General features: G+C 42.3%; 1 protein-coding gene and 1 pseudogene across 4 annotated transcripts in view; one reads left to right on the forward strand and one right to left on the reverse strand.

Moving 5' to 3' along the window:
• Positions 1–1,486: 1,486 nt before the first annotated feature.
• LOC117313735 (suppressor of cytokine signaling 5-like) lies at positions 1,487–6,327 on the reverse strand (annotated as a pseudogene).
• An 8,412-nt stretch (positions 6,328–14,739) lies between these two features.
• SRPK1 (SRSF protein kinase 1) overlaps positions 14,740–24,286 on the forward strand; it is an 81,538-nt gene continuing 71,991 nt past the window's right edge. For 2 of the 4 annotated variants that reach the window (XM_019949658.3, XM_073810815.1), the window contains exons 1-2: positions 14,740–14,831; positions 15,360–15,420. In XM_019949658.3, coding sequence (XP_019805217.1) covers positions 14,819–14,831; positions 15,360–15,420 — 74 coding nt within the window. In that variant the 5' untranslated portion in view covers positions 14,740–14,818. The other 2 variants (XM_019949657.2, XM_073810814.1) reach the window with 2 other exon arrangements.

The raw sequence follows: 24,286 nt of genomic DNA on the forward strand, positions 1-24,286 counted from the left end.
ATAGAACTCCCCCTGGTCTTCACATTCACATTCACTGTTGCTTCTTTCTTATAGGTTTTTAAGATCCAGGCAATCTAGGATCTGTACTCTTGGTGGACCAAACAGTTAAAATCTGTGACAGACACCAACCCCTTAGGAATTGGAAAAGTCAATCAAATCACTAGTTTGGTCCACATTTAAAAAAAGTTTTAAAAATTTAAAAAAATTTCCCCTCCTCCATTAAAAAAAATCTAGTATTAAGGTACAACCTGAAGAGAAATATAAACCCCTGGGCAAAGGCATTGGGAATACTGAATTTTATTTCCCACTCAGTAAACAAGATTCCCCTTGCTTAGAAAATCAACTTCTCTCACCTGTTAGATGAAAGAAATACTTCTTAAAATAAGTGTCTCTTATCACAGAGATAACAGGTGCATTTATTCATTCTACGAACATTTACTAAGCATCTGCTATATACACAGCACCCCAAACTGTGGGGTAAATAAAACAATATTATCCCTCCCTACTTTACACATGCATAAAGTGAGACATAAGTTTTGTAACTAGCCCAAGGTCATATACAATTGTACCCTAAAAGAGGTGGGGGGCCCAAGTTACAAGCTTCATTTGTTCATGTTTACTCAACACATTTATTGAACTCCTACTATGTGCCAGCCACTGTCCCAGGTGCTGAAGACACAAAAGTAAGCAGAATAGATGACAAAGATAATTATAAATTGTGATAAGTACCTTGACGGTAAAATACAGGAAACAAAGAGGGCATACATCAGGAGGACCTGAACCTATCTTGGGTGTCAAGGAAGCTCTTCCTATGGTAATGACAATGACCTTGCATCTGAAGGATGAGAAAGAGCTAGACTGAAAGTAGGTTCCAATGACTGCTAGGAGGGCAGAACCAAACGGGGGACCAAGAGTGGTAACCATGGGTAAGTACAGAAGCTGGGCACCCAGGGACACAGCCAGATGGAGCCTAAGGGTGATTACCATGGCACCAAGGTCTCAACCAGAAACTGGTTCAAACCAGGCTGTCAGGGTGGCAGGAACAAGCACAGAAGTGTTTCAAAACCAAGAAAACATTTCACATTTAAAACAGGAGACTAGGAAGTGCACAGAGAGCCGTTTCTGTGGGCTGCTGCCCTCTCACTCCAGCTCCCTTCCATTCCCACATTTCCATCAGAGGAAGGTATTTAAACACAGAACCAATGGCTTCTGAGAGTCTGGTAGAGTTTAGACTTCGGACCTTTCTGTTACAACTGCAACATAGCTAAATCTTGATTTTCATGCATGACCTCAGAAAGACCAACCTGATGCTTGGACTATAGCCTATCTTTAAAGCATATTCTTCATAAATCCATAGCATCCATCCCCTCCTGAAATAATAAGATGAAGAAAAATGGTCAATTGATTGTAAACAGTTCAGCATTAAAGAAAGGCTGAGTCTTCTTCCAAAATGCAGATTGCCTGAAATTCTAAGACGTTTCAAACTTTACAAAATGCCATGGTTTGGATTGGTTAGCTCACTTTTCATTGCGTGGTCATCATTGCAGATTTTATATCTCTAATAAGAAATTGGAGAAAAATTTTAAAGACTAAAAAACTAGTATAGGCCAAATCTGAAAGAGTATTTTTCTCCATTACTGAAAAAATCTCAAAGTAGTTTATGTTCTACAGTAAATGGGTTATGGGGCATGATTTTCACATATAAGAAATTACGTGAAGTCAATACAACTGCAGAAAACTGGGTTTGGAAAAGAGATTGGTCAAAATAGGTGACCCTAGGTGCTGTCTCTAAATATTAATACATTAAATGTCACAAAGCCCAATGGATTGTAACTTGATCTTACCCATATCTGATTTAGATGACAGTTAGATGAGACTTTGGACTTAGACCTTTGAGTTGATGATATGTGAGAAGGACATGAAGTTTGGGGAACCAGAGATGGAATATTGTGGTCTAAATATTTGTGTCACCCAAAATTCACATGTTGAAATCCTAATCCCCAAGATAATGGTATTAGGAGATGGGGCCTTTGGGAGGTGATTAGGTCACTCTTACAATTATTAGTGGGATCAGTACCCTTATAAAAGAAGCCTCAGAGGGCTTCCCTGGTGGCGCAGTGGTTGAGAGTCCGCCTGCCGAAGCAGGGGACACGGGTTCGTGCCCCGGTCCGGGAAGATCCCACATGCCGCGGAGCGGCTGGGCCCGTGAGCCATGGCCACTGAGCCTGCGCGTCCGGAGCCTGTGCTCCGCAATGGGAGAGGCCACAACAGTGAGAGGCCCACGTACTGCAAAAAAAAAAAAAAAAAAAGAGGCCTCAGAGAGAAACCTCCTCCCTTCCACTATATGAGGACACAGCAAGGAGACAGCCATCTATGAACCAGAAAGTGGGTTCTCACCAGACATCTAATCTGCCAGCACTTTGATCTTGGACTTCCCAGCCTCCAGAACTGTGAGAAATAAATTTCTGTTGTTTATAAGCCACCGAGTCTATGGTATTTTGCTATAGCAGCCCAAATGGACTAAGATGCCCAAGGACTTAACTGTATTGTATCTAGATTCAACTCTCATTTATAGGTAGAAATAAAGGAAGTAATGGCATAATCCAAGGTCATTAAGGGTCTTGAGATTATAGAATCTCAGTGCTAAAAAGGACCATGAGGGTCATCTGGACCAATTTTACCCATCCAGTCTCTTACAATTAAATTTAATTTGGGACTTCCCTGGTGGTCCAGTGGTTAAGACCCCACCCTGCCAATTCAGGAGACACAGGTTCGATCCCTATTAGGGGAACTAAGATCCTGCATGCCGCATGGTGCAGCCAAAATAAATAAATAAATACAAAAATAAATTTAATTCAATAAACACTTATTGGAAGACTCACCATACCCCAGATACTCTGTGTTTCCATAATCTATTACTGCAGGACAATCCACCCAAAATTTAGTGGCTTAAAACAATAGTCATGCATTTGTTCATTATTCTGCAATCTGGGCTGGGTTTAGCTAGGCCCATTCATGAGGCCGCAGTCATCTAGAGATTCACCTGGGGCTAGAAATTGAAGATGGGTTTACTCACAAGTCTCGACATCTCAGCTGGGATGGCTGCAAGGGCTGGAGGCTGGCCAGGCAGCCATCTCTCTCCACACAGTCTCTCTGGGAGGGTACCTGGACTGCACACAGCAGCTCAAGGCAGCATGTCACCTGCCACATTCCACAGATCAAAGTACGTGACAAGGCCAGCCATGATTCAATGTGAGGGCAAATACACTCCACTTCTTGAAGAGAAAATAATTTATGGCCATTTTTAATCCACCACACTATGATAAAAGAATGAATAGGATATGATATCTGCCCTCAAGGAGCTCCCAAGCTACAAACATGCGGGGAGAGAGTGTCATGCCTACTAAACGAAAAGGTGATAATAATGAGAGGTAAAGTGCTATAGAAATACAGATGACAGGAAGGGTTAGAAAGAATGTGGGTCAGGGAAAACTACTGAGAAGAAATGACATTTGAGCTGGGCATTGAGATTAAGTGGGATAAACACGAGTCTCCCAACGGACCAAGGATGAGTAGAGGAGCCACAGCTACTGTGGATCAAGTGTCCATCTGAGTAAGCACCAAGAAAAATCTTCAGTTTTGTTCTGGGAAATGGTTAAATTACTTGGAAACAGTTTGATCACTTCAGGTATGACTTTTATGCTTTGTTAGGTGAGACTAGAGCACCATTTAGTATAGGGCTAATTATTCCCCCAAATTGAGACAAAGTCTTTCTAAAAACTCTATCCAATGCTCTGAATATTGGACTTAATATAATCAAAGGAGACTCATGCTTTAATTAATTTTGTGTTATCTTATAAATTTGTTAAAATACAGCTTCTCATTGTAAGAATAATACTTGCTCTTTAATGAAAACTATAAAATACAGAAAAGTGGGGTGGAAAAAAAAGAAACCTCCTGTACTTCCATTCCCTAGAGAAATTCTGTTAACATTCTGGGGTGTTTCTTTTGTTTTACTAGAAAGCATGGGCTTTGTCTTAGTAATGAAGGATTCTTACCTCCCAAAGTTATAGTACTTTTTCTTTAGTAAATTAGAGGGTGCTTTGATTAAATCTAAAATACCACCATCCCAACATGCATTTCTTGTTCTTAAGGACTGAGATAAACAACCTGGGAACCCTGCTGGATGCCCACACCTGGCCTCAGCCCTCTAGGAAGCCAGGCCTACAACTTTATTTCCAGTATCCTTTCTTCAGATTCAATAAATTTAAGGGAAATGCCAGGGAGTTGACAGAAATCCAGTTTACTTAACAGTACTTTTCATGAAACAGACAAGGAGACTGAGTATAAACTATAGCAATGCTTAAGTGAAATGCACTATGCCCTCATGTCAGAAAATTGCAATTTTTTTTTCCTTAAAGGAAAGCAGTCTTTATTTTGGGGACTTCCAAAGCTTGATTTATAGTAACTACAAACATTGCTACTTTTGAAAGTTTATAGAAAACATTTTTAGAAAAATGGTAATTTCAAACATCAGTCACACTGTTGTAACACTCATCCAATAATTATTTATTCTTCAGTAAGAAATAGAATTCTTCACAGCAAATGCCCCAGAGTTGCCTCACTCAATTACTACAGCCATTAAAAACCCATTAACTAAATCAACTAAATGTTTTTGTAGCCTTACTGAACACCTGTAGCTCTATCCACTGTTGTCTCAATAGGCACCACGTTTATCTAAGTAACAGTAGATCACGTCTGACAGATACTAACACTAAGCTTACGTACTGTACTGAAGAAGCCTAACACTGATATGTGTGCTTGCTATAGGTGTACTCTCTGACGCACATAAAAGCAGATCTAGGTAATGTCCTTTGGGGATGGGAGAGTTTACTTTGCCTTGACTGGTTCTCATTCTAACCAGCGAACTCTTTTTGTTTTTAATGACACTCTTTTAAAAAATCCTGTAACATTGATGGGAAGGGAGCCCACCACCATCATATGTGGTGCACCTACAGATGACTGCACGGCAGTTATACTGCGGCCTAAAAGACAATGTCCTATTTAGTGATATAGTAAGCAATGGTCCAAAAAACATGCAAGAGCTGGGATCTTTAAAGCGTTCCACAAAAGTCCTGTTACAGTGGAAGAATGAATTGTCTAAGGGTCGTGAGTATTAAAACTAAGGTTATGATTCCACTGTTCAATTTGGGCAGGCAGGGATCTGTTGTCACATCGAAAGATCACAGAAAAGAGGACTCTTTGCAGAGTCCCTGATCAAAAATGGGCCTTCAGGTTTCTCTTCAAGAACAGCTCTGCTGGGCTTCCCTGGTGGCGCAGTGGTTGAGAGTCCGCCTGCCCATGCAGGGGACACGGGTTCGTGCCCCGGTTCGGGAAGATCCCACATGCCGCGGAGCGGCTGGGCCCGTGAGCCATGGCCGCTGAGCCTGCGCGTCCGGAGCCTGTGCTCTGCAATGGGAGAGGCCACAACAGTGAGAGGCCCGCGTACCGCAAAAAAAAAAAAAGAACAGCTCTGCTTTGTAATGGTTCATCACTCACCAGTGACAGGGATTGCCTGTAATCTGAAGCAAATTGGGCATCAGGCAGTGTATGTAATCAATCTGTTTATGGACTTCCCAAGCTCTCCATCTACTAACATGGACCTGGCTGTCTCCGGGTACCTGACGTTGCCCTTGCCTGTGTGATTGCAAACACTGGGGGGTTGTGTCCTCTTCTGAGTCACAATTAGCTTGTGAAATTGCAGAATTGTTCTGATTTATTTCAGTCATTCTAGGAGCTGACTTTGGTTCCAGTTTATATAAAAAATTAACCGGTACAGTGTCTTCAGACGTATGTGTTTGTGCATCGGGAAGGGGATCAACCTCTTTTTCAACACCAAGCTGCCTTCTCTCTCTAAGCTTATCCTCTTCAGCTTCTGTAGAAGCCAAGGATAGATCAAACGTATCAAAAAATGTTGAATGTGGGCTCACAGGAATATGCTGTTTAATCAAAGGCCATTTAGGGGCTAAATCTGAGACAGCAGGGAAAGAACATTTCTCAAGCATTAATTCAGAAAGGTGTGTTTTTCTTTTATTAGAAAAGAGGAGCTTTGACCGCTTGTTTAAGTTCTCATGGGAAAACACAAGCCTACAGTATCCTGCAATCTCTGTCTCCTACAGTGCTGCTGGAAATGATGTTCATGTCATGTACAGAGCTTATGCCATTTCGCCTCTCTCTCCTTTGAAGTCCACTTCGAGTTCCACCAAACTTTTTTTTTTTTTTTTTTTTTTGGCTGTGCGGCTTGTGGGATCTTAGTTCCCCAACCAGGGATCAAACCCAGGCCCCTGGCAGTGGGAGCGCCAAGCCCTAACCACTGGACCACCAGGGAATTCCCTCCACCAAGCTTTTTACCAGTATCCAATGAACTTTGTGTCTCTGCAGAACAGGAATGTTTTTTCTTCCTACCCCACGGAGTATGTCAATAGTAGAAACCTCTTCTTGCAAGTCTTGTCCCTGGGGTGACACATGAATTATTATCCATTTCAATGCTTATTTCAACAATCTGAGGAGTTTCAGTGGCACAGTTTTGGTTTCTCCTTGAAGAATTCTTTGAAGAGCTTAATCCCAGTCATAAGGCAACATTTCCTCTTCAGGGACTGCTCTGTTGCTGAGGAGCTGTCTCCTATACTGATTTTTTCTCTTTGACAGACAAAACATCTGTTGGAGTTCACGCCTGCATTTTCACTACAGCTTCCTCCTTCATGGCTGAAGAGATTCTGACACCTGTATTGGAAGTTATTCCATATTTTCCCCACTTTATCGGTTGATTATAAGCTCATGACCAATAGCAGGCAGGGCTTTGGAGGGGCAGGAGCCGTGAAGGAAATATGTTGTTCTTCTGGCCACAGATACGCATGGTACCCTTAACCTGCTACACTCACTGAAACTTGCCCAGTGGTGTTCGTTCCTCCATAGAGCCTGACTCCCTGCGACATCCTGATGCATCTTATAAATGGTGTGTGGGAGACACAGCAGCTCAGATGATCCCCACTCTCCCACTCCGCTATTACCCTGGCGTGCTCCTTCTCTCCCAGGTAGCCCTCACTTATTAACCCTTTACTGTGTATCAGGTTCTGTTCTAAGCACTTCACAAAAGCTAACACATTATTCTGCACAACAACCCTGCGAGGTAGGGCTGTTATTACTCCCATTTCCTAGATGAGGAAACTGAGGTACAGGAGGTCCCACTGCCCTGGATTCCCCCTGAGGCCCCTAACTCTACCATCTTGTCTACTGCTTAGTATCTGTGCCAGTGAACGTTCAGAATAAGTCCAATAGTGCAAATTTCTGGCCTAGTAGAGGGAAAGGTGTGTCACCAAAAGGAAAAGCAGGTTCAAATGAAGGACAATTCCTATTTACTGAGTGCATGCGATGGTGCAGGTACTTCACAGGCATGATCATATTTGTTACTTGCTCCAAAGCCTCTCGTTGAGAGAGGGACAGTTATTCTTTTTACCCAGGGTAGGACTCTTAAGACCAAGAGTTTGCCAAAAGTCACCACTATTCAGTGTCAATGTCAAAACTCAAACCCAGGTGAGATGCCAAAGATTAGGCCTTTTCTCTACTCAGTGCTGCTTCAATTTGGGGAAAGGTGGCTTCTTGGTGCCTTTGACATGAGAAACTCAAATCAGTGCACTGAGTGCCTCTGTGTCTCTGCCTCCTGCCCTGGTCCCTTCCCCCCCATACACCCAGCCACCCATGATTTCTACATTCTTTCATAACATCCCAGATAATTCACTGAGCACTTACTACGTATCTGACACTTTTCTTGTAGGCCCTGGAGATACAGCAGTAAACAAAAGTCACTGTCATTCCAAGGAGTAGTGGGGCAATCAAAGCAAATAAACAAAAAAGGCCTTTCCCTCCCCAAAAAGTCATTCTCAGGTTCACTGCCAGAGGGTGTATAAACCTCTCAAAGGTCCAAACAAAGGAACATATTGAAATATTGGTGTTTGGATTGAGAGAGTAAGTGACTTTAATGACTTTTTGCAAGTCAGATGGTTTCCAGTTATCTGCCTTCAACAAAACTGAATAAGGACCTCTTGGAGTTGTCAGTTGACGGTCATTAATATAAATTTTGATGATGATTACTACGTGATTTTTGGCACATTTGGAAGGAGTTTAAAAAAAACAATGATACTCCTGTGCCAAACCCTTTCCATTCCCATGTACTTATTTTATGTGACCAAGTTTTTGTAGCTATTACCAAACAAACATGAATAGAATGAGGCAGGGCTTATTGAGAAAAATCACCTACCTTTGCACTGAGGTCTATTTGCAATAAAGTTTCATCTATCACAAAATGATCCTATATGTTATTTTGATTAATCATGCAATAATAATACTCATAATGATAGGTAAGAAAGCTTTTAGAGGATCATGATCTCAGGAAACATTTTTACAAATTAAATTACAACATAAACGCACATTTGTATGGTGGAGAAGTATGATAGGATGATCAATACAAGACTTTTAAGCATAAAATTGTATTACCTGAGGATAAACTTCTGTGAGAGTAAAATGAAATAGAAATACAAGTTCAGGGAGAAAAGCGGGTAATGTAAAATTTCTTAAAGTGATTTTTATTTTTTACATATAAAAATGAATGATGGTGGGTATCAAATTGCTATTGTATTTAAATTCCATTGGATGGCATTCAAAACTGTGATGTTAACACTTTTAAAGTGTCAATTTCCTTTGCAATCTGTATGGCTTTTATGTAATTTTCTTGCCTAGTGACCCTATCTAGAAAATCCAATACAAGACTGAACAGAAGTGGTGAGAGAGTGGACATCCTTTTCTTGTTCCTGATCTTAGGGAGAAAGCTTTCACTCTTTCACCATTAAATATAATGACAGCTGAGTGTTTTTCCTCAGCCTTTATCAGGTTGAGGAAATTCCCTTCTATTCCTAGTTTGTTGCATGTTTTGCATGGGGGTAGTTTCAAAAAGTTATTTTAGTGAATAAGGAAGCAAAATGTTTGAAAACTCAAGTTCAATTTCCTTAGAAACTCTGTCCCAGCCATACCCCCAACAACAAGCACAGTGCCTCCATATGAAAGGGGCCCAATCAGCATTTGTGGAGCAAACTATCTCCCTCCTTCCCCGTTGCATTTTATACTCCAGTGATGCTACACTGTTTATGGTTCCCCCACATACCATGCTGTCTTCTCTGACCGCAGGTTCCGTCCCTCCCTTCTGTTCCCAGCTGACACCTATTTGATGTGTTCCAATGCTGCCCCCATGTCATCTCATTCAGGAGATGCCTCTCTCCTCAGCTCTTTTCAAATCCTGAGCTGAGCGGGCCTCTTTTTTTGTGCTCCTGTGGTACTTTGTGCATCTACTGTATTTATAATCCCCCACTAAATTAGACAGATGATAGGGTGTGTGGTTAAGGGTATGAATTTGAGAGCCCGGCTGCCCAGATTCAAAATTCTGCCTCTTACTAGTTTGTGTGACTTTGGTTGTACCTCAGCTTCTTCATCTGTCAAACACAGGTGATAATAATGGTACTGATCTCATAGAGTTGTTTGAGGGATGAGGGGTAACAGTATCCAGCAAATAGTCATTACTATGTAAGAATTAGCGAATATGTGTGTATGTATAAATGATTCACTTTGCTGCACACCTGAATCACAACACTCTAAATCAACTATACCCCAATAAAAATTAAAAAAAAAAAAGAATTAGCTATTAAGTCCTACAGGGCAAGGGCTATGTTTTCTTCTTCTCTGCTTCTCCAAGCCCTTAGTCTCCTGCCCGGGCTGCAGTGGGTACTTGATACATGTTTGTCATGAGGGTGGGCCTGGTGGAAAGTATCTGAAAGAAGGAAAAGAAATATGAATTTGACATTGCATAGCAGGTAGAAATCAGAACTCAAATGTCTAAACCATGTTGCGCATTTTTATGTATTTCCTAAACAGTCTTCACTCTGGCCCCGAGATTGCCAAACTGGAGAAATTAAACCTGGGGCCAGAGGTTCCAAGAGGACAGAGTGACCTCAGAGAATATACACAAGTCACAAGAGCTGTGCTGTGCCTGCCTGCTAATGAATGTTAACAAATGTGTGTGGCAGATTTTAGTCAAAACTTGTTTTCTTTATATCCCGGGAGTGAGGATGTGGTGCGGACAAATCCTCATTACTATACACTTCTCTGGTAGAAGTTCTTTACCCAGGTAGAAGAACTAAGAGTTGGACACGATCAGCGCAGGTCAGTTTGCAACACCCTGCTGCCTCCCCAGAGCACCTCCAGGGAGCAGAGCAAGGGCTCTACCTGCCTCCAGAACCATCAATCTCTGTAACCTCCTCATTGCTAGAGAATCTCCTCCCCTCCTCCAACCTCCACGCTGTGGCCAGAGCATCCAAAATGATGCGTAGTTTCCCACCCTACCAAGCCAAGGCTTTTATTCTTTTATTTTTTTAAAGATTTATTTATTATTTATTTTTTTATTTTATTTATCTTTGTCTGGGTCGGGTCTTAGTGGCAGCACTTGGCATCTTCGTTGAGGCATGCGGAATCTTTTTGTTGCAGCACGCGGGCCCTTTCGTTGCGGTGCACGGGCTTCTCGCTAGTTGTGGCGTGCCGGTTTTCTCTCTCTAGTTGTGGCGTGCAGGCTCCAGGGTGCGTGGGCTCTGTACTTTTGCAGCACACAGGCTCTCTAGTTGAGGCGCGCGAGCTCAGCAGTTGTGGCGCGCGGGCTTAGTGGTCCCGCGGTATGTGGGATCTTAGTTCCCTGTCCAGGGATCGAACCCACGTCCCCTGCACTGTAAGGTGGATTCTTCACCACTGGACCACCAGGGAAGTCCCAAGGCTTTTATTCTTATATCTCCTCCACCTACACCCCTCAACCCTTCACTCCAGCACAATTTCCTTGTGAAGTATAAGCTTTTATAGAACAAAGCCAGAAAGCGGTTTATCTCCAAGCAACTCCTGTTATCAAGCCTCTCCTGGGATCAGGGAGCCCAAGAGGCTGACTTCTTGCTTGGAAAGTGCTGGCTGCTTTGGGTGTATCCTACAGACTGCCCAGACAGGCCGTGCTGGATCTTTTGTTTGCCCTCCAGATTCACCCTCCACCTCTCCACCCTGCTCTGTGCCCTGGGAGGCTGGCCTGCATGGACTGCATCACCCAGGCACCTTTGCCTTCTAACTTCCAGTTGAGTTTTGTCAATGGGAGGCACTAGCCGGAGAGGATGACTGGAGAAAGAGGTTGGGCATTTATTTCCCTGCTGCGCCATGGTTATATCCCTCTATCAAAGGGCACACCTGTATTCAGGCAGTCCTTTCTTATTGCTACAGCTCTGTTATGGGTTGAATTGTATCCCTGTCCTCAAAAGATATACTGGAGTCCTAACCCCCAGAACCTCAGAAGGTGACCTTTTGGAGATAGGGTCTTTACAGAGGTAATCAAGTTAAAATGAGCTCTTGAAGATGAGCCCTAATCCAATATGGCTGATGTCCTTATGAAAAGGGGAAATTTGAACATAGATTGAGGCACACATACAGGGAAGATGATCTGAAGAGTCATGGAGAAGGCGGTCACCTACAAGCCAAGCAAAGAGGACAAATCCTTCCCTCAGAGTCCTCAGAAGGAACCAACCCTGCTGATGCCTTGGTTTCAGACTTCTAGCCTCCAGGGCTGAGACAATACATTTCTATTGTTTAAGCCACCCAGTTTGTGGTACTTTGTTAAAGCAACCCTAGCAGACTAACACAAACTCTCATTGGGTCTGGTAACACCTCCACCCCTTGTGTCTTCAGGCCTACAGGGTGGTAAAGACTCCCACTGTTGCTAGTCTTCACCATCCCTAGTTGGTTTCCCTTAATCCTGTCCACACCTCAATCTCTTTATTCAATTCTCTTCAATTATTCTGTTGACTGTGCCATGTTTACTGAGACTCAAGTCTAAAATATAATTATATTTTCCCAATATACTTCACAAAACAATCACAAAGGCAAGAGAAAGTTCTATTGGGGTTCTCCAATTATGCAGACATCTACTGGGAATCTTATTCAATATATCTTCACTTTCTTCTTCTGTTGCCTATTTCATCTTGCAGGACACAGAGGAAGCCATGAGGGGAAGTGATACTTTGGACTTAATTCAGATCAAAATTATGAGAGTTTGTGGTAATCAAGGCAGGGAATTGGGTGTGATGAAACATGTATCCTACACTTCAGGTGCTCATATTTCAAAAATTCCAAAGAAGCATTAGGTAAGACCCTAGGACAGCCTGAAAAAATAAGTTAGCTCAAAAGGAATGGGATCTTGCAGAAATTAAATTCTGACACTGCCCATGAGCAGCAAAAACATGACGACTCATGTTCTCTGAATAATCCTACTTTTAAAAGAACTTGCAGAAAAACAGTTGTGGGAGAGGCGTATGTATGTAATTGAAAATGAATACCAAAGAATGGCCACCACTTTTAAGAATAACTTCTGGAAGGGGAAAATCCAAAATAGGATAAGTCCTGTGAAAATAGGGGGTGGGGGGAAGTGATTTTTAAAGTTACATTTAAAGCGAGAAACACAGAAAAAGGTATAGGCTTTAGAATACGGGAAAAAAACAAACCAGCTTATATGAACAATTATAGAAATTACAGAAAAGGTGTGAAGAACTGAAGCATGCTGGGAGACTGGGGAAAAACAGATGAAAGAAAAAGGAGAAATAGTCAATTCTGGGAACTCAGTCCAGTGAACTTGACACTGACTCTGGAAAAATTCTCAAATGAGTTGTTAAACAGATGGCTGGTGAGCTCTTAGAGAGAGAATCAACAGTCACTCAGAGATGTATTTCCTTTTTGATGAATCTGCACTAACCCATTTGGGTTTTAGCACAGCTCTCCTGTTGTCCCTCTCAGCGTTTTCTCTCCCTCATCTAGACATTTCTCATAAACTGCACATCATTTATTCTTTGATTAGACAAATATTTGAGCACCTGGTAAGTGCTAGGCACTAATTTCCCCATTCTGGGACTTTCCCTCAGCCACCAGCTCTCTCCTGTCTTTTCTAAACCCCATGTGGTTTTCCTGAGCTGGCAGAATCCACATACTCCAGGGCTTGACTGTCGGCCCCAACTCACCTTTTGTTTTCCAGGATAGAATTGGGAGGAAACTGGGTTGCAGTTTTCCTTGGCCAACAGGTGCTGTCCTCTTTTGCAATATGCCCAGAAATGCTATCATTCGGGTTCCATGCAACAGATATTAGTTAACTCAATTTCAAATTTGGCAAACCTACATTTCCAGCCTCATGTTCCACTTCATCTCTTCAGTCATTACCAGCCCCAGTCCCTGCCTGTAAGTTTCCAAGTCTGTGCCTTTTTGCTCAATTGATTTTCTCATTCAGGAGCCTGACATCTCCTCCACCTCTGGAAATCCTACACATTTCCCAAGACCCAACTCAAAAGCTGCCTCCTCCCTGGCTGGACTTAATGACCTACTTTGCTCAATAAAATCCCACCCAAGCCCCATGCTTGACCTGTGCAGCACCATTGTACTTTCATCTTCCCTTCTCAATTAATTACTTGTCTGTCTTCCTCACTGGAGTCTAACTTCTTTCAGGGCAAAGGTCTGCAGGCTTCCACCCAGTCCAGCTGCAGTACTTTACAAAGGGGTCGGCAAACTAAGGCCTGAGCAAAGAATGGTTGAAATAGTGGAAAAAAGAACAACAGAAGAATAATATTTCATGATACATGAAAATTACATGAAATTCAAATTTCAGGGACCATAAATAAGACTTTTTTTGAACACTGAGAGCCCCTATTTTCTATGACTGCTTTTGAGCTCTAGTGGCAGAGCTTAATAGTTAAGAGATCTTATGGCCCCCAAGATCTCTTGGGGTTTACTATATGGCCCTTTACAGAAAAACTTTTCTAACCCTGCTTTACAAGAAGGATTTGATGACTGATCACTGTGTCAGGACACCAAGGTTCTCAGTACATATCCCCTCCGAGTTTTAGTTTATTTGTGTATTGGAAGTAATAACTGTCTTGCCTTTAAGCTGTCATGAACATCAAATGAGATAATGCACTTAGAAAAGTATAAAAATATTCTATAAAGACAACTGTGTTTATCTGTACTAAAAAGATAAAGTGGTAAAATAAGAAAACACTAAGTTTTTATTCTCCTGCTTCCTTCGTTTACAGTCTTCTGTTGAATTTGAAATTTTAAGAGAAAGTTTTTACTTTTTAAGTGACGATAGGGTCACAGGTTCCTTCCTTCCAGTCTTTCTTTTGTGTTGCTCCCACCTCCTTTTCTTTCTCACTTGTAATTCCCGCCCCCCCTCCATTTTCTTTATATAGTTTCTCAATTGGCCCTCACAATAACTCAGCGGAGGCACTGGGACACACCTGATTATTCCATTTTACAGACCAGGAAAACAAGGCAGATTACAGTTGGCTGCGCAGCTCTGACTCAGCACACAGGGAACCCTCAGTGCCACGCTCTTCGCCATTCCTCAGGGGCAACCGCCCGGCAAATAGAACAAAGCTGACCCTGCGAGGCTTCCGAGCTCGGTCCTCAAACACCCCTTGCGTGTATATCCTCGGCTTTATTTCCTTCACCCCTCTTCCCCCAATTCTTTACTGCCCCCCCCTTCTCGGGAACAGGTGGTAGGCTCCGCGCTCAACGCGCAGACGCGCGCCGTCGTGGGCGGGGCGGGAACTGGGGGGCGGGGTGTGCGCGGGCTTGGTTTTGGGCCGCGGCGGGAGCTGGAGTCACCGCCAGTGGAGTGCGCAAGCGCCAGGCAGTTACCGGTTTCGCCATGGAGCGGAAAGGTGAGCGGTGGAGCGGCCTCCGCCACGAGGGGCAACGGCCGCCGGGGCAAGGCCCGGGTCAACGCCAGGAGCTTAGCCTAAGCGCCGCCGTCCGGTCCCCGGGCGTGCGGCGCCCCTCCACTGAGGTGGCGCCGCCCCTCACCCCCCGCCTCTGGGCAGCCGGTCCGCGCCCCGGAGCTCCGGCGTCCTTCCGCGCCGGCAGTCATCGCCTCTCTTGCCCCGCCAGGCCGGCCCGCCCCTTGGGGCCACTCCAGGGCCCGGCCCTCGGCAGGCGAGGCCGACCCCGGCGCGCCAGCCCCCTGACCCGGCCTGAGCCCCTTCCGGCGTGCCCCGCCTGGGCGCTGCTCTGCGCTCCGTGGGCCGCCAGACCCCTGAGCGGCCGCCTGGCCGACGCCGCGGCGCTTGCCCCGGAGCCGCCCCTCAGGCAGGCCCCGCACCCGGGCCTCGCGCCCCTGCTGGGTCTCCACCCTCACCTTGGTCTCTCCCTTTCCTCCCCATTCGCCCTTCATCCATCCCTCTCTCCTGCAGTGCTTGCGCTCCAGGCCCGAAAGAAAAGGACCAAGGCCAAGAAGGACAAAGCCCAGAAGAAGTGAGTCTCACCCCCCAACATCCCTTTCTTTGGATTTGCCCCCGCACCTCGTCTCTGGTTTCACGCCTTGAACGTGCACCGGGTTTGGACACCCGGCGGCCGCAGCCACATGGCCTCAGGGCGGCCAAGGAGGGTCGCGCCCCGTGAACCATGTGGGCGGGAGCTTCTGTTGCTGGAGGCCAGGTCTGCGTCTTAGCAGCCCCGCGCCTTCTGGAAAGGGCTGTTGGGAGAGGACCGTAGCCCGACCGGTACCTTACCTTCCCAACTCCAGAGAGGAGGCACAAGCTTCCCGAGTTTGAGCCTCCCCACGGAGCTGGTAGATCACTATCAGTTTGTGAACCCTGCTCTCTTTCCATACCTGCTTCCCAGCGTCTTAATTTGCCTCCTCCTTCTGCAGGGTAGGCGGCCTGGAATTCTTGAATGAATTTTCTGTATTTTGGTCTGCCAGCCACACGCTCCCTTTTATAGAGGAGGGCATGGAGCTTTCCCTTGGGTTAGGCAACTTCCTGAGCCTGCAGGCACCTGGCCTTCCTTGCAGTCTGCAGGCAGCCCTCTGGGGTATGCAGCCGGTTTCTGTTGCTGCTTCTCTTTTCGCGGAACCTCAAGTCCTCGCACTGAATGCAGATACCTTCTGGAGTGGGCATCACAGTGGTGACGGGGAAGTTCTTTAGCCAACGCTGTTGCTGATTTTGGCTTGGTGTGTTAAGTGCCACTTGCCGGTTTTTATCAGCAGGATGCATAATCGTGGTTTAGCGCTATTGTGGGAAACACAAAAGTTGGTCAGAACGTCATAGAAACGCCCAGTAGAGGGCTTCTGCAAGTGAGGCTTAGTCTGAAGAACTTTTGTACTCACATTTAATTGCAGAGGGCCTTGGAAATTGTCTTTTAGACACTTGTACTCAGAAAAAAAATGCATTATTTTCATGACACTTCCATCTCCTTGGATCTACGTGGAGTTGTACACCATCTAAGTGTTTCTGAGTTGATAAAACTCATTTCAGAGGCTTTCCTAGGTTTTCTTTCTGAATGATGATACAAGATCCGGGCATGTGTGCATGTGTGTATGTTTGTGTATTGTTTTCGGCAGCTGCCTAATGTTTCAGGAGAGCAAATGATGACTTCTATCAATAGAGCTAAAGTGGTAGGTGACCTCACCTCTTGCTTCATTTCTATCAACTGTCCTATGAAATTTTTTATTTTCTGAAGTGCTTGGTAACCAGTGCATTTAAATGTGAGTTTATATATGTTTGTGTGTGTATTTAATTTGCCTCTTGATTATCCACGTGTGGATGATTCAAAAACCAGTTTTTACTCCCAGATTGGTTTAATGGAAACAGCCAGGAGCTAACCTGGTTCTCCCGTGCAGTGGGAATTTAAATGTTACTCTGTGTGTGTGCGTGCACGAGCGTGCATGCACAGCCTTAGTTTTGTTACTCTCTGTGGAGCTGATGTGAATGTGTTATAAAACCATATGTTTTCTGCTGATGTAAGGAGGTGGTGATTTTATTATTCACTGTATTATTTAGATTTCATCTGTCCTGGTTTCTCCACTTGGAAATTAACCTTGATATTAGCCTGAATCAGCCTATAATTTGGGAGATAAATATGTATGGGTGATCATATACTTTATTTTTAACACCAGATATTCAGTACTTTGGATTATCTATTTATTTATAATAAGTTTGTTCATTTATTTTTGGCTGCATTGGGTCTTTGTTGCTGTGCGTGGGGTTTCTCTAGTTGCAGCGCGTGGGGGCTACTCTTCGTTGTGGTGTACAGGCTTCTCATTGCGGTGGCTTCTCTTGTTGCAGCAGAGTACGGGCTCTAGGCACGTGGGCTTTAGTATTTGGCTCTCGGGCTCTAGAGCGCAGACTCAGTAGTTGTGGCGCACGGGCTTAGTTGCTCCAAGGCATGTGGGATCTTCCTGGACCAGGGCTCTAACCTGTGTCCCCTGCATTGGCAGGCGGATTCTTAACCACTATGCCACAGGGAAGCCCCGTGGATTATCTGTTTAGACCATATGCTTTATTGGTAAAGCTGAATATACGTACTTTGGATTATCTGTTACTCCTCCATTCGCTACTGTGGGTAACCTAGAGTCACTTGCACAAAAGCAAGTGAGTAGTACAGATAATTAGTTATTTTACTGAATATTTCATCTTGTACAACTTGACTCCTTGAACCACCCCCATTTACTTATAGTTTCAGAGGTGCTTAATTTTTTATTTTGTCTTCAATTAATAGTTTTTCTTGATAATATTACTTTTTTGTTTTGGTTTCTCCAGCCGCCTTTTAAGTACTTGAAATGTCTAACTAATTGACTTGGTTAGAGTACTGTGTCAGAAGTTCAAGCCCCACTTGTCTCAGGTAACTTGACTTTATTCCTTGACTCTTGACTGCACTTCTGACTTCTAGTCATTTTGCAAAGGCAAGCTGCTAGTTACCAGGAGATTAGTCTGGGAGAAAGTCTGAGGGAGAAGGGTGCGATAGTTTGGTCTTTGGAGTGAGTCAGATCTGGTTTGAATTCTGATTTTGCCGCGTTTTAGCAATCTGACCTTGGATTACTTAGTTAAGGAAACAGTCTTATATGTTATGACTGGTAGCTCAGTCATAATGAAAACTCATCAGGACTTGAAGTTTAAAAAAACCAAACATTTAAATGAAAAATTTTAGAAATTATGGATGTACAACAGTAAATAACATCCTAGTAATTTAGTCATGGTGTGGAACAGGTGGAAGGGATTTTCAGTCCCCTGATTTTGTAGATCTTAAAACTAGAATCTACATACTTTAAATAATATTCCCATGGAGCTGAACCAGTTTGTAGCAGTGTCAAAACTGGAATCCAGGGCTCCTGCCTTCCAGCTCAGTGCTCTTTAGGATTTGTTTCCTTTGGGTTCTTTTACTGTGCTGAAAGATCTGACTTTGGGGATTTTTAGTTGTCTTTAGTAGTTTTATTTGAAGAATTCCTTCTCCATTTCAGTTTTTCCGACACTGTACTCTTGTTTACTAACATTAACTAGTTGGTGATAATCTCTATTTTACCTTACAGATAAGGCAATTGAGATTTGCCAGATTACTCCCCTAGAAAATTTAAAGCTAGGTTTCTAACCCAGATCTGACATACCCCAAAGCCCTGGATACTAACCATTGCTGTCTCCAAGTGACAATTCCTTTTGGTGTATCTGAGGACAAATAAGAATAGAGGCTGAGTGAACAGAGGCTTGTGAATAAGGGACCTCAGGATGCATGGGTGTTCAGGTACACTTTCATGGCCCGTTGGGTATGTCTCTTAAAGGGTACAACGTTATATCTCCCTTTGAGCATTCAGTTTTCAATGTGTATATCAAGAGCTGTGTGCCTTCATCTGTTTGTCATAGGTTTTTATAATTTAAGACAATTTATGTATGCTTTTTTTTTTAAGATGATTTATTTATTTTATTTATTTTTGGCTGCATTGGGTCTTAGTTGCAGGATGTGGGATCTTCGTTGAGGTGTGCGGGCTTCTCTCTAATTGTGGCGCACAGGCTCCAGGGTGGGTGGGCTCTGTAGTCTGTGGCATGCAGGCTCTCTAGTTGAGGCACGTGAGCTCAGTAGTTGTGGCATGCGGGCTTAGTTGCCCCCTGGCATGTGGGATCTTAGTTCCCTGACTGGGGATCGAACCCACATCCCCTGCATTGTTAGGTGAATTCTCTACCACTGGACCACCAGGGAGGTCCCTATGTCTGCTTTCAAAATTGTTTCTATGGAATATAATCCCAGAATGGATTTCATATCTAATAATTGTACTGAGATAAAGGGATTGAGAAGTGGGAAATGGGGGTGCAGTTTTAAATAGGGTGATGGAGGACACATTGATAAGGTGACATTTGAAGGAGGTAAATGAAGGGCTGCTCTAGCCAGAATATTAGGAGTGGGAATATTCTTCTAGCTCCTGCTTAGCCACCAGAACTGGACAGTATTACTTGAAAAAGCTTCCCAAAGACGGTAATCTATAAGGTATCTTGTTTTAATTTCTTTTATTACTAAAAGGTTGACCATTTGGAGGATATATTTATTGACCTGCTACTATCTTTTGTCCATTTTTATGTTGGATTGTTGATCATTTTCTTGATATTAAGAGCTATTTATTAAGAATATACCTTTTGGGGCTTCCCTGGTGGCGCAGTGGTTGAGAGTCCGTGTCCGGAGCCTGTGCTCCGCAACGGGAGAGGCCACAGCAGTGAGAGGCCCGCATACCGCAAAAAAAAAAAAAAAAAAAAAAAAAGAATATACCTTTTGTTATGTGACAGATTTGTACTTCTCAGCTTGTTAGCCTTTCAAATTACATTTATAGTGTGTTTTTGACATAAATTAATTTTTTTATATGTAGCTAATCTGTTTCTTTGCTTTTTACCTTTGAAATTTTTGATGTCAACTTTCCTATCTTTAAAAAAAGTTGCATTTTTAACTTTGTGTGATTCCATTAAAGTATGTACTTTCAAAATTATGTACTGCTAGAATTGCATTTTAGAATTGCTCTTAGAAATATTTTCTTGTCTTCTTTTCTTTCTCAGTAAGTTTATGTACGTTAGTAAATTTTATTTGCATTAGTGTTTCTTCTACAGTGAGGCCCAGAGGCTTGCCAGTTTACCATGTTTCTTTAGATTACTACTTGAAACCAGCAACTTGTTGAAGTGCTAAAAGTGGTGGGTGTTTAGGAACTCCTATATTAAAAGTGAAAAGACAGTTCACAGAAGGATAGACAAGTTGAAAAGGCAGAGGGCTATGTACCAGATGAAGGAACAAGATAAAACCCCAGGAAAAACAACTAAATGAAGTGGAGATAGGCAACCTTCCAGAAAGAGAATTCAGAATAATGATAGTGAAGATGATCCAGGACCTCGGAAAAAGAACGGAGGCAAAGATCGAGAAGATGCAAGAAATGTTTAACAAAGACCTAGAAGAATTAAAGAACGAACAAACAGAGATGAACAGTACAATAACTGAAATGAAAAATACACTAGAAGGAATCAGTAGCCGAATAACTGAGGCAGAAGAACGGATAAGTGACCTGGAAGACAGAATGGTGGAATTCACTGCTGTGGAACAGAACAAAGAAAAAAGAATGAAAAGAAATGAAGATAGCCTAAGAGACCTCTGGGACAACGTTAAATGCAACAACATTCGCATTATAGAAGGAGAAGAGAGAGAGAAAGGACCCGATAAAATATTTGAAGAGATTATAGTTGAAAACTTCCCTAACATGGGAAAGGAGATAGCCACACAAGTCCAGGAAGTGCAACAAGTCCCATACAGGATTAACCCAAGGAGAAACGTGCCGAGACACATAGTAATCAAATTGGCAAAAATTAAACACAAAGAAAAATTATTGAAAGCAGCAAAGGAAAAATGACAAAGAACATACAAGGGAACTCCCATGAGATTAACAGCTGATTTCTCAGCAGAAACTCTGCAAGCCAGAAGGGAGTGGCATGATATTCTTAAAGTGATGAAAGGGAAGAACCTACAACCAACATTACTCTACCCGGCAAGGATCTCATTCAGATTCGATGGAGAAATCAAAAGCTTTACAGAGAAGCAAAAGCTAACAATTCAGCACCACCAAACCAGCTCTACAACAAATGCTAAAGGAACTTCTCTAAGTGGGAAACACAAGAGAAGAAAAGGACCTACAAAAACAAACCCAAAACAATTAAGAAGATGGTCATGGGAACATACACATCAATAATTACCTTAAATGTGAATGGATTAAATGCTACAACCAAAGACATAGGCTTGCTGAATGGATACAAAAACAAGACCCATATATATGCTATCTACAAGAGACCCACTTCAGACCTAGGGACACATTCAGACTGAAAGTGAGGGGATGGAAAAAGATATTCCATGCAGATGGAAATGAAAAGAAAGCTGGAGTAGCAATACTCATATCAGATAAAATAGACTTTCAGGTAAAGAATGTTACAAGAGACAAGGAAGGACACTACATAATGATCAAGGGATGAATCCAAGAAGGAGATACAACAATTATAAATATATATGCACCCAGCACAGGAGCACCTGAATACGTAAGGCAACTGCTAACAGCTATAAAAAAGGAAATCAACAGTAACACAATAATAGTGGGGAACTTTAACACCTCACTTACCAGTGGACAGATCATCCAAACAGAAAATTAATGAGGAAGCACAAGCTTTAAATGATACAATAGACCAGATAGATTTAATTGATATTTATAGGACATTCCATCCAAAAACAGCAGATTACACTTTCTTTGCAAGTGCACATGGAACATTCTCCAGGACAGATCACATCTTGGGTCACAAATCAAGCCTCAGTAAATTTAAGAAAATTTAAATCAAGCATCTTTTCTGACCACAACGCTATGAGATTAGAAATCGATTACAGGGGAAAAAACGTAAAAAACACAAACACATGGAAGCTAAACAATACGTTACTAAATAACTAAGAGATCACTGTGAAGAAATCAAAGAGGAAATCAGAAAATACCTAGAGACAAATGACAATGAAAACACAACGATCCAAAACCTATGGGATGCAGCAAAAGCAGTTCTAAGAGGGAAGTTTATAGTAATACAAGCCTACGTCAAGAAACAAGAAAAATCTCAAAGAATGTAACCTTACACCTAAAGGAACTAGGGAAAGAAGAAAAAACAAAAGCCAAAGTTAGCAGAAGGAAAGAAATCATAAAGATCAGAGTAGAAACAAAGAAAACAGTAGCAAAGATCTATAAAACTAAAAGCTGGTTCTTTGAGAAGATAAACAAAATTGATAAACCATTAGCCAGACTCATCAAGAAAAAAGAGGGAGAGGGCTCAAATCAATAAAATTAGAAATGAAAAAGGAGAAGTTACAACATACACTGCAGAAATACAAAGCATCCTGAGAGACTACTAGAAGCAACTCTGTGCCAATAAAATGGACAACATGGAAGAAATGGATAAATTCTCAGAAAGGTAAAATCTTCCAAGACTGAACCAGGAAGAAATAGAAGATATAAACAGACCAATCACAAGTAACGAAATTGAAACTGTGATTAAAAATCTTCCAGCAAACAAAAGTCCAGGACCAGATGGCTTCACAGGTGAATTCTATCAAACATATAGGGAAGAGCTAACACCCATCCTTCTCAAACTCTTCCAAAAAATTGCAGAGGAAAGAACCCTACCAAACTCATTCTATGAGGCCCTGATACCAAAACCAGACAAAGATACAACAAAAAAAGAAAATTACAGACCAATATAGATGCAAAAATCCTCAACAAAATACTAGCAAACAGAATCCAACAACACGTTAAAAGGATCATACACCATGATCAAATGGGATTTATCCCGGGGATGCAAGGATTCTTCAATATACGCAAATCAATCAGTGTGGTACATCATATTAACAAATTGAAGAAAACCCATATGATCATCTCAATAGATGCAGAAAAAGCTTTTGACAAAATTCAACACCCATTTATGATAAAAACTCTCCAGAAAGTGGGCATAGAGGGAATCTACCTCAAGATAATAAAGGCCATATATGACAAAACCACAGCAAACATCATTCTCAATGGTGAAAAACTGAGAGCATTTCCTCTAAGATCAGGAACAAGACAAGGATGTCCACTCTTGCCACTACTATTCAACATAGTTTTGGAAGTCCTAGTCACGGCAATCAGAGAAGAAAAAGAAATAAAGGGAATCCAAATCGGAAAAGAGAAGATAAAACTGTCACTGTTGGAAGATGACATGATACTATACATAGAGAATCCTAAAGATGCCACCAGAAAACTACTAGAGCTAATCAATGAATTTGGTAAAGTTGCAGGATACAAAATTAATGCACAGAAGTCTCTTGCATTCCTGTACACTAATGATGAAAAATCTGAAAGAGAAATTAAGGAAACTCTCCCATTTACCATTGCAACAAAAAGAATAAAATGCCTAGGAATAAACCTACCTAGGGAGACAAAAGACCTGTACGCAGAAAACTATAAGACACTGATGAAAGAAATTAAGGATGATGCCAACAGGTGGAGAGATATACCATGTTCTTGGATTGGAAGAATCAATATTGTGAAAATGACTCTACTACCCAAAGCAATCTATAGATTCAATGCAATCCCTATCAAATTACCAATGGCATTTTTTATGGAACTAGAACAAAAAATCTTAAAATTCGTATGGAGACACAAAAGACCCCGAATAGCAAAAGCAATCTTGAGGGAAAAAAACGGAGCTGGATGAATCAGACTCCCTGACTTCAGACTATACTACAGAGCTACAGTAATCAAGACAATATGGTACTGGCACAAAAACAGAAATATAGATCAATGGAACAACATAGAAAGCCCAGATATAAACTGACGCACCTATGGTCAACTAATCTATGACAAAGGAGGCAAACATATACAATGGAGAAAAGACAGTGTCTTCAATAAGTGGTGCTGGAAAAACTGGACAGCTACATGTAAAAGAATGAAATTAGAACACTCCCTAACACCATACACAAAAATAAACTGAAAATGGATTAGAGACCTAAATGTAAGGCTGGACACTACAAAACTCTTAGAGGAAAACATAGGAAGAACACTCTCTGACATAAATCACAGCAAGATCTTTTTTGATCCACCTCCTAGAGTAATGAAAATAAAAACAAAAATAAACAAATGGGATCTAATGAAACTTAAAAGCTTTTGTAAAGCAAAGGAAACTACAAACAACGAAAAGACAACCCTCAGAATGGGCGAAAATATTTGCAAACAAATCAACGGACAAAGTATTAATCTCCAAAATATATAAACAGCTCATGCAGCTCAATATTAAAAAAACAAACAACCCAATCCAAAAATGGG

Source organism: Tursiops truncatus, chromosome 10, assembly GCF_011762595.2.
Source record: "Tursiops truncatus isolate mTurTru1 chromosome 10, mTurTru1.mat.Y, whole genome shotgun sequence".
In the NCBI taxonomy this organism is placed as follows: domain Eukaryota; kingdom Metazoa; phylum Chordata; class Mammalia; order Artiodactyla; family Delphinidae; genus Tursiops; species Tursiops truncatus.